The sequence below is a fragment of the Pogoniulus pusillus genome, chromosome 29 (genome assembly GCF_015220805.1).
Source record: "Pogoniulus pusillus isolate bPogPus1 chromosome 29, bPogPus1.pri, whole genome shotgun sequence".
Classification (NCBI taxonomy): domain Eukaryota; kingdom Metazoa; phylum Chordata; class Aves; order Piciformes; family Lybiidae; genus Pogoniulus; species Pogoniulus pusillus.
In genome coordinates this window covers 82815-98304 of record NC_087292.1, presented here as the reverse complement: position 1 = coordinate 98304, position 15490 = coordinate 82815, and the positions used below count along the sequence as shown (strand labels likewise).

Here is a 15490-nt window from a genome sequence, read left to right as displayed (position 1 = left end):
TGATTGATAGAAGATGCAGAGAAAAGTGCTGTGATTCTGCCCCTATGGTCTGCTGAGAGTCCACTTGTGGCACTACCTCCAGTTCTGGGGCTCCCAGCACAAAAAGGACATAGAACTGCTGGAGATGGTTCAGAGGAGAGCACCAAGATGATCAGAGGGCTGGAGAACCTCTGCTTTGGGGACAGGCTGAGGGAGTTGGGACTGTTGAGCCTGGAGAACAGAAGACTCCAGGGAGAACTTAGAGCAGCCTGCCAGTACCTGAAGGGGATCCAGGAGAGCTGGGGGGAGAAACTTTGGACTATGGCTTTGAGCTGGGAGAGGGGAAGATTGAGACTGAAGATGAGGAAGAAATTCTTGTGAGATTGGGGAGAGACTGGCACAGGTTGCCCAGGGAGGTTGTGTATGCCCCCTCTCTGGAGGTGTTGAAGGCCAGGCTGGATGAGACCTTGAGCAACCTGTGTTGGTGGGAGGTGTTGTTGCCCGTGGAGAGGGGGTCGGAATGAGATGATCTTTAAGGTCCCTTCCAACTGAACCCATGCTGTGAATCTATGAAATTGCAGTTTCTTTGTAAGTCGGTGCTACTGCTGGGCAGAATATAAGACTGTTCAGAAAGTGCTTAAAGTTTTGCTTCTCATTAGCCCAGTTTCATGTCCTATCCTATATGGTCCTGCATTTATACACCTGTGCTGTGAAGTGTTGGAGGGTTCTGTGTTTTGGGGTTTCTTTAATCCTCTATGCTCAAACTCACATTTAATCTCTTATGTTTAAACTAGAGGAAGCTTTTGGTTGAAACTTCTACCGTGCATGCTTATGTGCGTGAGTAGTTGAACCTCTTATGAGAATGATTCTGGGTAGCTCAGTGAATGGTCTGGATGACACCACCAGTTGAGCTGTGATGAGGAGCTCACTGCTGCGGCTGTGGAGCTGTGGGAGGCAGGCGCTGAGGCAGCTGCCACTCTGCCCCTGCACTGCACCTGCCCACGGCAGCCTCTCTCCCCTTGCAGGTGCAGTGTGCAGACCACGACAGCGATGGCTCCCATGACCTGATAGGCACCTTTGAGACCCACTTGGCCCAGCTGCAGAGAGCAGCTGATGGCTCTCTGGTGAGTTTCCACAGTCCCCTGTCTTTATACCCCCCTGTTAAAGCTGACCTCGTTGATGTGTTTTGAGTTGTAGCCTCCAAAAGGGAATTTTTCTGTCTCTGTATTACTTAGCCAGCATCTGTGAAGAGTAAAATCTGGTGTGGGATTTCTGTTGCTCTGTTTTCCTGGGGTACTGCTGCCATTCCTGCTCCTAAAAATGTCCTTGAGGCTGCTGGCTGCTAGCTGCTTTTCCCAGCAACTGGGTTGCTTTTCTGTCTGCTGAGTCAAGCGGAAATTAAAAAGGCTTAGTCATGCTTTACCATGAGTGCACCATGAGTGGTCACCCTTACAAGCACTGTGGTTGCCTCTCTAGCTAACAGAGAGCATCAGTGTTTCCTAGGGGATACTCTTCCTACCTTGTTTTCTTGAGCATCCAGTTTAGAGCAAGCTGGAGCCCTTCACTGCTGGTGGCAGTTTCTCTCTGCTGTCTGCAATGAAAACTAATTCTTTGAAACTCATTCTCACTGAGATGTCTCATCTGAATTTAGGCAGGTGAATCTGCATGTAGGGCATAGTCCAGAACTGCTCCATGTTGCCAACAAACTTGATTTCTGTAGCTGTCATCCCAAAACTGGTGCAAGATTCTTCCCTTTTCCCCTAGCCCGTGTGAAATCAGAACTAACGTGAGCAAAACAAAACAGTGAACTGCTGCCCCTGGGGACCTGCAGCCTAGGATTTTTCAGCCTCTTCCATCCCCAGATTTTGCCTTTCCAGCTTTTCTTTGAGTGCCTTTCCTTAACTAAGGACTTGGTTATGTTAAGAGAGATGCTTGTATCAGTGATCAGCTTTTCCCTCCTGTCTGATGGGATGACACTTCCGTCGCTGCATGCACAGTGATGAGGGACTTCTCCTCAGTGCTAAGGCAAGCGTCCTGTTTAACTCATCAGGCAGCAGCCAAGGAGTTGCAAACCTTTTTAAACTATGTTTCAGAATTCTGCCAGGTATTAGCCTATCTCTGAAACTGTGTGATACCCTGATGCCGTCCTGTTCCAGTTATCTGCCCTCCTGTAGATGCAGGTGTTTTGAAACTTGCTCTTTGCGCACTTTTGTTACCTAGGTGGAGTTTGAATGCATTCATCCTGAGAAGAAAGAAAAGAAGAAGAGCTACAAAAACTCTGGCATTATTAGGGTAAAGTCTTTCAAGGTAGGAAGATTTTGGGTTTTTTTTGCCTTTCTTTTAATTTTCTGATTACAATGAAATCTCTTTTGGGGAGGAGATGTAACACTGTGTGTCTGTACCTCCAGATTGAGACAGACTATTCATTTCTGGACTATATCATGGGAGGCTGCCAGATTAACTTCACAGTGAGTTGTTTCTCCGCTGCATATCTTGATAGGTGATGGGACAAGAGCAGCGACGTTGTGGTGAGCACTTCTGTTTGCAGTGTGAATGGCTGCAGGCACAATGTGGATCTGCAATAATGAAGAATGCAAAATTCAAATTAAACTCTTAATTTTTGTGATCAAGTATCAGCTTTAATGGAACTAGAGAGCTTCTTCAAGTTCCTTAGAAAGTAATTTCTGTCAGTGCAAAGGATTACAGCTTCCTAAACCTGTACCCCAGTGGGAAAAGGTATGCAGGCAGTTTGCTGTTCCTGCACGGAGGTGCATGTGCCTGAAAGGAAGGGAGCTCTGCAGGCCAGGTCTCACCCTCTTTCTGGTATGGTTAGTTCTTTTGCTTATGGTGATGCATCTGTGACTTCTTGTCATCATCTTGACTAATTAGGTGGGTGTAGACTTCACTGGCTCCAACGGAGATCCCAGGTCACCAGGTTCTCTTCACTACATCAGCCCAGATGGGACAAATGAGTACCTGATTGCCATCTGGAGTGTGGGAAGTGTAGTCCAGGATTATGACACGTATGTAGTGATCTTACCCGCTCTAGCCGCTGCCTCAAAAACGTCACAGCAAGCCTCTGTGATCAAGTCTGAGAGCTTGTGCCAGGGCTGTAACATTACAGTGATTGAATCGCTACCTTTACTTGGGAAGTCCCTTCAGCTGCTGCTACTGCTTTCTCCTGCTTCTGTGACTGTCAGGAGGGGAAATGGCAGCCCTCTGTAATTTGGCATGTTCACTTGGTTTATCCTTCCAGGTCAGTCTGTTTATGGCCTCTGTAGTGCTGCTGTAGCTGTTCACTAATTCTTCGCTTCTGACAGGGCATTTCAAACATGGATTCCCTGTGTGACGCCATGGGAACGTGCTTGTCAACTGTTGTTTAGCTGGGCTGTGGTTGGGTTAGCTTTTCTCACACTGCCTAGAAATCTTTAGAGTCCTATGGGACGCTGCGCTGAAGGAAATTCTGAAGGTGTCAAGCCCAAGCCTGAAAGCCCTAGGGAGCATGGGGAGCTAGATAGTGTACCCATTCCTTAGGACGGGAATTGGTCTTCAGCTGCTTTCTGGGAATAAGAGTAGCAGGCTATTAAAGAATTGTTCTTTCTCATTTCTTGTTGATACCTTTTTTCTCCAGGGACAAACTGTTTCCTGCATTTGGGTTTGGAGCTCAGGTTCCTCCTAGCTGGCAGGTAGGACCTTCACAACAGTGAGCAGTTGCTCTGTCCCAGTAGGCATTCTCTAACTGTTTGTGGTGTATCTTTTTCTAGGTATCTCATGAGTTTGCTCTGAACTTCAACCCCAGCAACCCTTACTGTCAAGGTAAGGATGTCTCTATTAATACTTCACTGAGAGGAGCAGCTGTTTGAAGTTGTGTATTTCTTTCATAGCTCTTGAAAAACAGATGGAGCACCAAGACATGCAGCAAATTAGATTTACCCTTCTCTGCATGCTGTGTGTTGAAGCAAAATCCCGCACAGTCTGCATAAGCTCCAGCAGAGGGCTCCAGATTTAATTTGATTGTTAGTCTGAAATTTGTGTTGTGTTGCTGCAGCTTGGCTACTTCTGGTATGTCACAGGTGGTTGTGGATTCAGATCGGCAAAGTGTCTGTGCTAGTTGTGCTTCTACAGCAGCCATCTGCTAAGGCAGTCAGGTTACTTTATCAGCTCTGTATATATGCTTAGATGTTACATGTAAAGGCTTGTCTTAAAAACTTTCTTTATAGCCATCTTCTTAGCAGCAACTGTTTCACTATTTCCAGTGGCTGCTCTCTAAGAAGGATGATGACCTTTTAGAACTAACTTTGCAGTGGCAAAGAATTGTTCTTGAACAAGCATATTTAACTCTCTTTCTGGTGTGGTTGTTTTTTTTCCCCCTGGTCTAAGGCAAACAAATGTGACGGATCTGAGATTCAGTGTTAAAATCCAAGTGTTTTCTGATCGTCTGCCTCACTGGGATCTGTCTTTGCCCTATAAGGGTCCTTGTGCAGTATTTTGAGAGGTACCACAGTAAAACCTGCCTGGTGGACAATGCAAGCTAATGCTGTTACAGAAATGTTTGAATTTTGATTCAGTGATTGTTGTCTGACTTTTCAAATAAAGTGAAATGTAGCTGTCCCAGAGAGCTCCTGACCTTGTCTGATCAGGCTGTAAGCAAGGTAGAAAGGACAGGTAAACAAAGTCATCAGTATGCCTTCCTTGGACTATTTTTCCCACAGCTTCCATTAGCTTTGTGATGTTAGAAGTGCAAAGAGTGATGTGAACAATGTAGAATGGGGGAGAAATTTGCAAATCCTATTTCTGCAGATAGCTGCTGGTTTCAGCCTTGTGCTTTGTGTGCTTGCTCTTGTCCTGCTGCTTATTTGCCCTTTGGAAGTTGATGGCTGTGTAACAACTGGGGATGTAATGAGGCTCTTGTGGCAGCTTTCTTCCTTGTGTTACAGGGATCCAAGGAATAGTGGATGCCTACCGCCAGATCTTGCCTCAGCTCCGTCTCTATGGGCCAACCAATTTCTCTCCTATTATAAACCACGTGGCGAGGTTTGCAGCACACTCAGCACAACAAGGAGCTGCTTCAGTGAGTTCATGTGCTGTGCCATTGATCTCTGGGGTTGGTGTGCTTTCCATGTCCATGATAGGGTAGAATGGAACAACAAAGCATTGTTGTATTCCTTCCTTAGGATCCCAAGCTTAGTTCACAGGCTCAGCATGCTCAGCTGGCTCCCTACAGTGCCTGCATATCAGTGCATGCAGCACGGAGAATGAACGGGAGGAGGTGGAAATCCACATGAGGGCAAGGGGTTATGGCCTGGTGGCAATGACAGAGATGTGGTGGGACAGCTCCCATGACTGGAATGTGGTTGTGGATGTTTAGGAAAGACAGGTCAACAAAGAGAGGTGGTGGAGTTGCTCTTTATGTGAGGGAGCAACTAGAGTGTATTTAGTTTTGTTCAGGGAGGGAGAAGAGGCAAGTTGAGAGCTTGTGGGTGCAACATAAGGGGCAGACCAGCATGAATGATACAGTTGCGAGTGTTTATTATGGACCACCTGATCAGGATGAGGAAGTTGATGAGGCCTTTTACAGTCAGCTGACAGCAGCTTCTCAATCACTGGCCCTGGCTCTCAGGGGAGATTTTAACTACCCAGATATTTGCTGGAAGAGCTACTCATGCAGCCAGCCACAATCAAGGAGGTTCCTCCAGTGCACTGATGATAATTTCTTGATGCAAATGGTGGACAAGCCAGCTAGGAGCGGGGTGCTGCTAGACCAAATACTCACCAATAAGGAGGATGTGGTTGAAGCAGTGAAGGTCAAGGGCAGTCCTGGCTATAGTGATCGTGAGATGGTGGAGCTCATGATCTTGTGTTGTAAGAACAGAACACCAAGCAGGACCGCAACCTTGGACTTCAGCAGGGCCAACTTTGGCCTTTTCAGGCAATTGCTAGGGCACATCTCATGGGACAGGGTACTTGAAGTCAAAGAGGCCCATGGTAGTTAGTTGGTATTCAAGGACCACTTCTTGCAAGCTCAAGATCAGAGCATTCCAAAAGTAGGAAATTGAGAAAAGGAGCCAGGAGACCTGCATAGTGAAGTAGGGAACTGCTGAACAAAATCAAGTGGAAGAAGAGAGTCTACAGATGATCACAGAAGGGGCTGGCACCTGGGAGGAGTACAGGGTGGTTGTCAGAGGATGCAGGGAGGCAATTAGAAAGGCTAAGGCCTCTTTGGAATTCAAACTTGCAAGGGATGTCAAGGACAACAAAAAGAGCTTCTTGAAATACACTGCAGGAAAAACTAACACCAGAGGCAATGTAGGCCCAGTGCTGAGTGCGGTGGGTGCCTGCTGACAGAGGGCACAAAGAAGACATAGTTACTAAATGCCTTCTTTGTCTATACTGCTGGAGATTGCCCTCAGGAGCCTGACTCCTGAGGTACCAGAGGAAGACAGGACAAAGGAGGAGTTTTCCTTGGTTGATGAGGGCTGGGTCAGGGAACAGTTCAGTAATCTGAACATCCATAGGTCCGTGTGTCCAGATGGGATGCACCCACAAGTGCTGAGGGACCTGGCACAGGGCATTGCCAGAGCACTCTCCACCATCTTCAGTAAGTCATGGTGCACAAGAGAGGTGCCTGAGAACTGGAGGAGGGCAAATGTCACTGCTGTCTGCAGAAAGGGTAAGAAGGAGGAGCAGGGTAACTCTAGACTGGTCAGCATCACCTCCATCCCCAGAAAGGTCATGGAGCAGCTTATCCTTGGCACTGCCCTTAGGCATATCAAGGACAAAAAGGGGTCATTAGGAGCAGCCAATATAGTTTCACCAAGGGGCAGTCACGTTTGACCAACTTGATAGCCTTTGATGAGGGTATCACCAGGTGAATTGATGATGGCAGAGCAGTGAGTGTGGTTTATCTTGATTTCAGTGAAGTGCTTGGCACTGTCTGCCACAGCTGACCTGAGGCAGTGTGGGCAGGGTGATCAGGGAGTGAGGTGGGTGGGAACTGGTTGAAGTCAGAGAGTTGTGGTCAATGGGATGCAGTCCAGTTGGAGGCCTGTAGCTAGTGGAGTCCCACAGGGGTCAGTACTGGGACACTTCTGTTCAATATATTCATTGATGACCTGGACGAGGGCACAGAGTGCACTGTCGCCAAGTTTGCTGATCCACCAAGCTGGGTGGAGTGGCTGCCACACCAGAAGGCTGTAATGCTGTTCAGCCAGACCTGGACAGGCTGAGGGGTGGGCAGAGAGAAATGGAATGAAGTTCAGCAAGGGCAAGGGGAGAGTCTTGCACCTGGGAAAGAGCAACCCCAGGGATCAGGATAGGTTGGGGACTGACCTGTTAGCAGTGAAGGGGGAAGGAACCTGAGGGTCCTGGTGGACAGAAGGGTGCCTATGAGTCAGCAATATGCTCTTGCGGCCAAGAAGGCCAAGGGCATCCTGGGGTGGATTAAAAGGGCTGTGGTTAGGGGGTCAGAGGAGGTTTTCCTGCCCCTCTACTCTGTCCCGGTGAGGCCATATCTGGAACGTTGTGTCTGGTTCTGGGTCTCTTGAGTTCAAGAAAGACCTCAGGGAACTGCTTGAGAGAGTCCAGCACAGAGCCACAAAAATAATGAAGTGGAACATCTTCCTTAGGAGGAGAGGCTGAGTGAACTGGGGCTTGGGGCTTGGGGCTTGAGGCTTGGAGCTTGGAGCGGAGGAGCCTGAGAACTGCCCTCATTGCATGATTATAAAGATGTACAGGTGAATGCCCAGAGACTGGATCTAGGCTCTGCTGGGTGATGCCCAAGGACAGCACAAGGGCAGTGGTGGATGATGAGGCATAGGAAGTTCCATGGAAATATGAAAAAGTTTTTTTCCCTGTGAGGGTGACAGCCCTGGAGCAGGCTGCCCAGGGGAGCTGTAGAGTCTTCCTCTCTGGAGATGAATTCAAGACCTGCCTGAATGTGTTCCTGTGTGATCCTGCTCTGGCAGGGGAGTTGGACTGGGTGATCTTTTCAAGTCCCTTGCAGCCTCTAACCTTCTGTGATTCTGTGACTCAGAATGCTTTGGGTTGGAAGACAACTTAAAGCTCCTCCAGTTCAACCCCCCTGCCATTGGCAGGATGCCTTCCACTAGCCCAGGTTGCTCAAGGCCTCATCCAGCCTGACCTTCACCACCTACCGGGAAGGGGCATCCACAGTCTCCCTGGGCAACCTGTGCCAGTGTCTCACCACCTTCACTCTAAAAAATTTATTCCTCATCTCCAGTCTAAATCTGCCCACTTCAAGTTCTCTCTTACCAGCTTACAGGAGAGGCTGTGGGTATTTTCTTTGTATATATTGACACAAACTGAACTTGATGGACATTGACATTAGTTCACATTGCTCAAATGTTATTATTTCTCCTTTCTCAGCTTGCTGGTATTCAGAGCAAACTGGGGTGCTCTGTTGGCTTGTAGACCAGCTGGACTCTCAGCAGGTCCATCACTCTAACCCCTCTTGTCAAGCACCATCATCTGTAGAGAATGCATTTGTTCTTCAGAAATTGACTTTAAGTCTCTGTCTTATTTTCTAGTGCCCAGGAAATCTGAAGTGCACAGTGAAAAGTGTTATCTGCATGTGGAAAAAAAATGAAAATGAACTCAAATTTCTTTAGTGTTCTGGTTTTGTCTAATCAACAGCACTAACTCATTTCTTCCTTAGAGTGAGAGATTGCTCCGTTTGCCCTCAGTTCTGTGGGCTTTGGTGCTAACTGCCTGACTGGGTGATTTCTCATGTTTTTCAGCAATATTTTATCTTGCTGATCATCACAGATGGAGAGATCACTGATCTGGATCAAACTAGGCATGCGATCGTTAATGCCTCTAAGCTACCGATGTCCATCATTATTGTTGGAGTTGGGGAAGCTGATTTCAAAGCAATGGAGTTCCTTGATGGAGACGATGGTGTCCTGAAATCCCTGACAGGAGAGCCAGCTGCACGAGATATTGTCCAGTTTGTGCCTTTCCGACAGTTCAAAAATGTAAGTCATCTGCAACTTGAGGAGTCCTAGTGCCAGTGTATGTGCAGCTATTAAATCTGAAAAGTTAGCAGGCTCTAGGCAAGGCAGCAAGCTGCATGCTTCAAGCTGCTTGCTCCAGGTGGAAGTTGAGATATTATCTTCTCTGTTTGAAGACTGAAGCGAAGCCAATGAGGTGAAAGGCTCCAGACCAGAGGGTTGTACTGCAGGACCCTTCCTAAAGCAGCCAAGTCACAAAAACACAGGGAAAGAGAAGGGTGTCCCAGTTCCCTCTCCCCTGTCCAGAGCAGGAAGAGTGAGCTTCTAAGCAGCAGCAGCTGTGACTTAGCATGGGCAGTTACAGTGTGTGGCAGTGGCTAAACTCCCTCAATACATAAGAGCAGTGACACTGGAGTGTGGGGAGGGTGTGCAGGCAAGGCACAGGCTTCCTTCTGGCTCTAGAGACTGACTCAACTGGTGGTCAGCACCTCCCAGCAGAGGGCCTTGCTGTGGTTTCCATTTGGCTGAATGCCATCACTAGAAGGAGCATGGTGACCCAGTTGAAGGTGGCAGACATGCACACTGCTGTGTGTGTGCAGCCTGGAGGGCTGCAGGACGTGCTTGAGTTTGTCTCTGGTACCAGAGGACAGCAGAGACAGCAGCTGTGTGCAATGCGACCAGGTGAATGAACTGCTTAGTGTGGTGGCAAAGATGGAAGAGGAGGTGGGAAGGCTAAGGAGTATTGTGGATGGGGAGAATGGGAACAGGTCCCTGCTTGGTGCAGCAGATGAATCCCCTCTGGCCTTCCCCGCCTTCCCACTTGCCCTTACACAACAGATATGTTTAGGCTGGATGTTAGGAAGAAGTTCTTCACAGAAAGAGTGATTGGCATTGGAATGGACTGCCTGGGAGGGCGGTGGAGTCACCGTCCCTAGAGGTGTTCAAAAGGAGACTGGATGAGGCACTTAGTGCCATGGTTTAGTTAATCAGAAGGGTTGCTTGATAGGTTGGACTTGATCTTTTCCAACCTGGTTAATTCTGTGATTCTGTGATACAGGGCTCTGAAATTTGAGGGCCAGGCAAATGAGGGTGAAGGTGCAGGTCCGTCTAGGGGGCTGCTTGGGGTGAGTGAGCATTGTGTCTGCCTCTGGTAAGCAAAAAGAAGAGTGATTGTCATAGGTGATTCTCCTCTGTGGGCAGCAGAGAGCCCAGTTTGCCAACCAGATCCATCCCACAGGGCAGGCTGCTGCCTCCCTGAGGCCTGGGTTGGGGACTTCACTAGGAAGCTCCCTGGTCTAGTCTGGTCCAGTCCAGCCCTCTGACCATTGCCCACTGCTGGTCATGCAGATGGGCAGTGATGAGGCTGCAGGGAGGAGTCCAAAAGCAATCAAAAGGGACTTCAGAGCTCTGGGGTGACCTGTTGAAGGATGAGGAGCACAGGTGGTGTTTTCCTCAATCCCTTCAGTGGCAGGGAAGAATACTGAACAGGACAGGAATGCACACCTGGTGAATGCTGGTGGTGCCACTGGTGGAATTTTGGGGTTGTTTGACTGTGAGGTTTTGACAGTACCAGGGCTGCTGGCCGCAGAGGGAGTTTGTCTGTCTCTAAGCAGGGAAAGGATTTTCTCCCAGGAGTTGATGGGGCTCATCGAGAGGGTTCTAAACTAGAAAAGGGTAGATTTAGATTGGACATTAAGAAGGAACTCTTTAGTGTGAGGGTGGTGGGACACTGGAACAGATTGCCCAGGTAGGTGGTGGAGGCCCCATCCCTGGGGACATCGAAGGTCAGGCTTGAGGAGGCTCTAAGCAGCCTGATCTAGTTGGAGTTGTCCTTGCTTACTGCCAAGGGGTTGCGCTTGATGACCTCCATCCCAGTGCATTCTGTGATTCATTTTATGGTTCCCTGCTGTTGAAAGCAGTCCTGATGGACTCCCTACTGCCACAGCTGGCACTGGCATTCACACATACTGCACAGTGAGTTGAGTTCAGAAGTGGAGTTGAATGAAAACTCCCAATAAGAGAAATTGCCAGTGGCTGGGACAGCTTCCTGCCCACATCCAGGCCATGTAAAGGCTGCATGAGCCTGGTCTTGAGGTGGGAACAGTGCAGGGGTGGGAATGAGTGATTTTTCTTTAACAGTGCTCACCAAGACTGTCAGGTGCTCCTGAAAGTGCAGCAAGAACTCCAGGAGCAAAGTGAGATGTGGCAGGTGGGGTGACTTGCTCTGAGTTCTCTGAGAGTTCATCCCTGGAGTAATGAATCCTTTCTCTGCAGTATTTCTGATTTATTCTCCTTCGTTCTCCTTGCAGGCTTCTCGGGAAGCACTTTCCCAGGTGGTTCTGGCTGAAGTGCCCAAGCAGCTGGTGTCATACTATAAGTGGCAGGGATGGCCACCTGTGAAACCACCAGAAGTAAAGGCAATGTAGATTGCAGCATGACCCTGGCCACCACTATCACTGGAGTGAAGAAAGCTGCCTACACCCACATGCTCCCTTACACACTTTGAGTGCTCCTTGCCTGCAAATGGTAGCACTCACACAGACTCACCTGCTTGTGCTCTGTGTCTTTGATCTTTCCTGCTCCTAGCTGAGAGAAATGTATATAGGGAAAAAAATCACTAACTGCCAGCAGCGTTTGTCACAATAGAATGGACCTTGTTGGTTTTCCACCTAGCAGGAGCAATCCAGCATGGCTTGACACAGCCCATCTGCTGCTTGCTCCCAGAGCTGCTTGCACAGTGCTGCTTCTGTGCTGAGCTTGGCACAGGTGCACTGCAGACATGTTTGCTGTGACGGTGCCTACCTGTGTTCTCAGCTTTTCCTTTGGGAATGGGGGCACCCTTCTGTCCTGGCTGCTAACAAAGTCCTCTTGGTTGGGTGTCTGAGGTAGTTCCTGTTGTGCCTTCCTAAAGTGCCAGTCTATTTTTACATGTAGAGGCTTATTTTCCCACTTCAGTGACCATACTTTGTAATCTTATTTTAATCACATTTTTTCTGTCAGCAAAAATGTCTTCTGTGATGGCCTCTTGCTTGGAGACACTGTTGCAGTTTAAGAACACTGCACTTTACTTATCTGTACTTATTTTGGGGGGGACTTAATGAGGATTAATCATTAATTAATTTGGGATGGGACTAATGAGTTGCATTAATGTGACTCTCAAAATACAGAAGCTGGAAACATTGAAATAAAGATGCTTTGAGTGACTTCTTCGTGCTGCAGAAGTTAGGAAATGAGATAACTCTGGAACTGCGAAGAGGTGTGTCCTTGTCTTCAGGACTGTGTGTATTCCGTGGTCTGGAGACTGCAGAACAGGCACAAGATAGCAAAGCACAGTTGTTTTGAGAGGCGGGAGTTGATCGCTCATTTCAAGGTAGGGATATGGAAATGGGTTTGTCATTGCACTGCAAGTGGTCATCACTTTCAGTTCCACAAATAAACGATCTACTTTGACTTACATAACAGTTCCTTTCTGGGCTTTTCTTTTTGTTGTTCATCCATATAGATGTTTTACTTTATGGAAGATCTTTAGTAGTAGCTGTTATGAATAAAGGGATGCTGGTGGGAAATTAAAATATAAATTATTTGTTAGTTTAAAGATTCTGGCACCCACATAGCTGATACAAAGGTTAGTATAAGATAATTTACAGGGTGGTTGCTCGGTTGGATGACAGGATACAAGCACCAGTGCAAACAGTGTAAAGATCAGTGTTTGGGAAATGATTGAATCCACCAGCAGTAGATTGCCCCTACTAACAAGAGAAGGTATTCCCCAGAGACTTAGGCAAATGCCAGCTATACTCACAAGGCTGGTTCCAGCTGTGAGAAGTCCTCTTGGTGTCTTTGTTTCTCAAGGAGTCCTTTTGGAACTGCAGTGTGTGATCCACACGTGTAGGGGGAGAAAGCCCCAGGCAGAGCCAGGGTGCTCTCTAGCAGGCCCATTTTATATTGGCTCATGGCCCAAGTGTCTTGTGGACGCCAGAGGTCATATTCCACATGCCAAAAAAAGGGCAGAAAACTGATTAGCATCAGGTTCTGGATTGTCTAGGCTTGTGCTGGCCTGGGGCTTTGCCCCTAACATATGACTTGGGGGAAGGGGCTGTCATGGAGGGCCTGTAGGCCCGAAAAGAGGCTTATTTACACCTTGCCTTGCCTGGACATGTTTTTGTGCCAGGACCCCTGGTTGTAAACAGGTTGTGTGAGCCCCCACACACCCACCTCGTGTTTCCCTGGGGTAAGCCCATGTGATCCCCATATTTGGGAGAGTCCAGGCAAGCAGCTTCTGCCTATTATGGTAAGGTTTGGCTGACTGCCAACCTGATTGGTCATTCTAGTGGCCAAAGGGACCATTAATCTTGGCTCACATTCAATAAATAGGGGAGCACAGGTAAACAAAGTGCTCAGCTCGGACCCTCAGGCACAGACCCTGCATAGCTCAGCTACTCAGACACTCAGCGGCCCCGACCTCATGCTGTGACCCAGTCGCAGCTCACCTGCCTGTGTACCTTAGATGCAGAGCTCATTTAAGCCTGCATATATCTATATGAGGAGCCAATAGTCTCCAGCCAGCTGTGCACATCTGCACACCACTGTGTTATCAGGCCCAGATCTGCACTGCCTTTACCTACGGAGCTCAGACTCCCAGCAGCCGCGCACACTTTGCATGCCTGCTGCCTATCACTGCCTGGTAAGCGCCACTGCTGCTGAGATAACCAGGAAGCAGACTCTGAATTGCCTGCACACACACATGGCCTGCTAGCTGTGAAGAACTGTGCCAGAGACAGCACGATATTCTGCTCCTCAAATCCTGCCAGCCAAGGATTCCTGGATGCAGCATCCAGAAGAAGCCAGCAGCACCAAAGGCAGAGATCGCCTCTTCACCAGGAGAAAAGGTCAGAAAACCTATTTCCCCAGAGACTGGGAAGATTTATCCTTTCCCCTCAAGCCGGGAGGACTCCAGCCTCAGAGTCCACAGGCAGAGACCCTGGAGAACTGGACATTCATATAGGCTGTGACGTGGCCCCGGAGGGTGATTAATAATTGATAAGAATCCCCCTCCATAACAGGGGCTCAGGTGTCAGCTGACAGCCTCAAAAGGGGGAAGCTGTTTTCTGCCTTGCCCTTTTTCCTGTGCTTCTGATCTTCGCTGCCATGCTGATCACATGTGTGGGGGAGGGGGTTTGGATGCATTGCCACACTAGCCAGATGCTGATTCAGCATGTGGGTTAGCCTAGGTTGAGTCTCTTCTGGAGACATTCAAAACCTGCCTGGATGGATTACTGTGTGACCTACTTTAGGTGATCCTGCTCTGGCAGGGAGGTTGGACTTTCAAAGTCCCTAATGTTCTGCGATTCTGTGAGTGTGATCAGCTGCAAAAGCTGAGCAAGTTGTCCATTATCATTAGTCCTGTTACCTGTTAATCATTAAGACTGCTGAATGTATATCCTGCAGTCCTCTCCTTCAGTGAGCTGTTTGTTTGCTCTGGACTTAAGAAAGAACTTGCCTGCTCTACCAGATGAAGCAGGAAATGGCGAGAATAATTTGGAAGACTGCCCTGGCAATTCAGGCTATGAAGCTGGTAGGTCACAACCCTGTGTGAAAGCAGAAACTGAATTTGCATCTACATCCTCAACTAGACTGGTCCTTCTAGATGATATCTGCCACCAAACTAGCACTTAGCTTGTGCTTGAAGGGCTGTGAGCCTAGAGCCAATGCCAAAGAAGAGTTTGTGCTAGTTTTTTATTCAAACCTCGTTTTGACTATGTGTGCTCCCAGGTTCCACAGGCAGCCAACAGCTTCACCTAGAGAATGCTGGACTATCTCTTAAGAATTACTCCAGCATCTAGCCTACAACACTCAGCTGGCTTGCATTTATGTAGATTCTTGAAGGAAGCCAAGCAGCCTCTCTTCTTGAGGGGCTGCCTAAACTAAAACAGATTACAAGGCCTATGAGGGAAGTAGACATCACTGTTGTTTTCCTGTCACAGCCTGTAATCTAGTTCTCACCAAAACATTCTAGCCTGCTTCAAACTAGCACAAGAAGTCCTGTGGTTGTCACTTGAGAGCAGGAGTTACATGGGTATGAGCCCAGGTGGAAAGCTGTGGGAGAGCAGTTGATTTGCCCTTTTCCACTCATTTCAGACACTCCCAGGGCAGTGAAGACCACTGCTGGAGGTCTTGTTGAAGAGGTTGGGAGGTGTGTCCTGGATGTAGCTAGAATGTGGATTTATGGCATGGTTGTTGCTCCAGGTAGACGAAAGCTCAGGTCAAGCTCAGGTTTTTTTTCCTCAAGAGAATGTGCTGTTCTCACCTACTGCTGGTGCATGCTTTCTGCACCTCCGTCTCTTGCTTTATCTCCACAGTTAACATGGAGAGCGCTTAGGAAGTCTCAGCCTGCTCTTGGCCAGGGCTGAGGAAGCACCCTTGTACTTGCAGCTCTCAACGGTATTTCAGCCTCAGGGCTTCGTGTAAGTCAAAATCACCTATTGCACGTGGGAGCTCAACAAGATCGTTCCTTTTTACTTCTAGGACACCTGGCAGTAAAT

General features: G+C 48.3%; 1 protein-coding gene across 7 annotated transcripts in view; it reads left to right on the top strand.

Annotated features, from left to right (window-relative positions):
* The window catches only part of LOC135188352 (RNA-binding protein 12-like), a 55492-nt gene extending 43085 nt beyond the window's left edge, over window positions 1-12407 (top strand). For all 7 annotated transcript variants that reach the window (XM_064167742.1, XM_064167746.1, XM_064167741.1 and 4 more), the window contains 9 exons: window positions 1005-1103; window positions 2200-2286; window positions 2388-2447; window positions 2869-3002; window positions 3611-3665; window positions 3744-3795; window positions 4917-5050; window positions 8736-8972; window positions 11258-12407. In XM_064167742.1, coding sequence (XP_064023812.1) covers window positions 1005-1103; window positions 2200-2286; window positions 2388-2447; window positions 2869-3002; window positions 3611-3665; window positions 3744-3795; window positions 4917-5050; window positions 8736-8972; window positions 11258-11374 — 975 coding nt within the window. In that variant the 3' untranslated portion in view covers window positions 11375-12407. The remainder of the gene's footprint in view (window positions 1-1004; window positions 1104-2199; window positions 2287-2387; window positions 2448-2868; window positions 3003-3610; window positions 3666-3743; window positions 3796-4916; window positions 5051-8735; window positions 8973-11257) is intronic.
* The last annotated feature ends 3083 nt before the right edge of the window (window positions 12408-15490 follow it).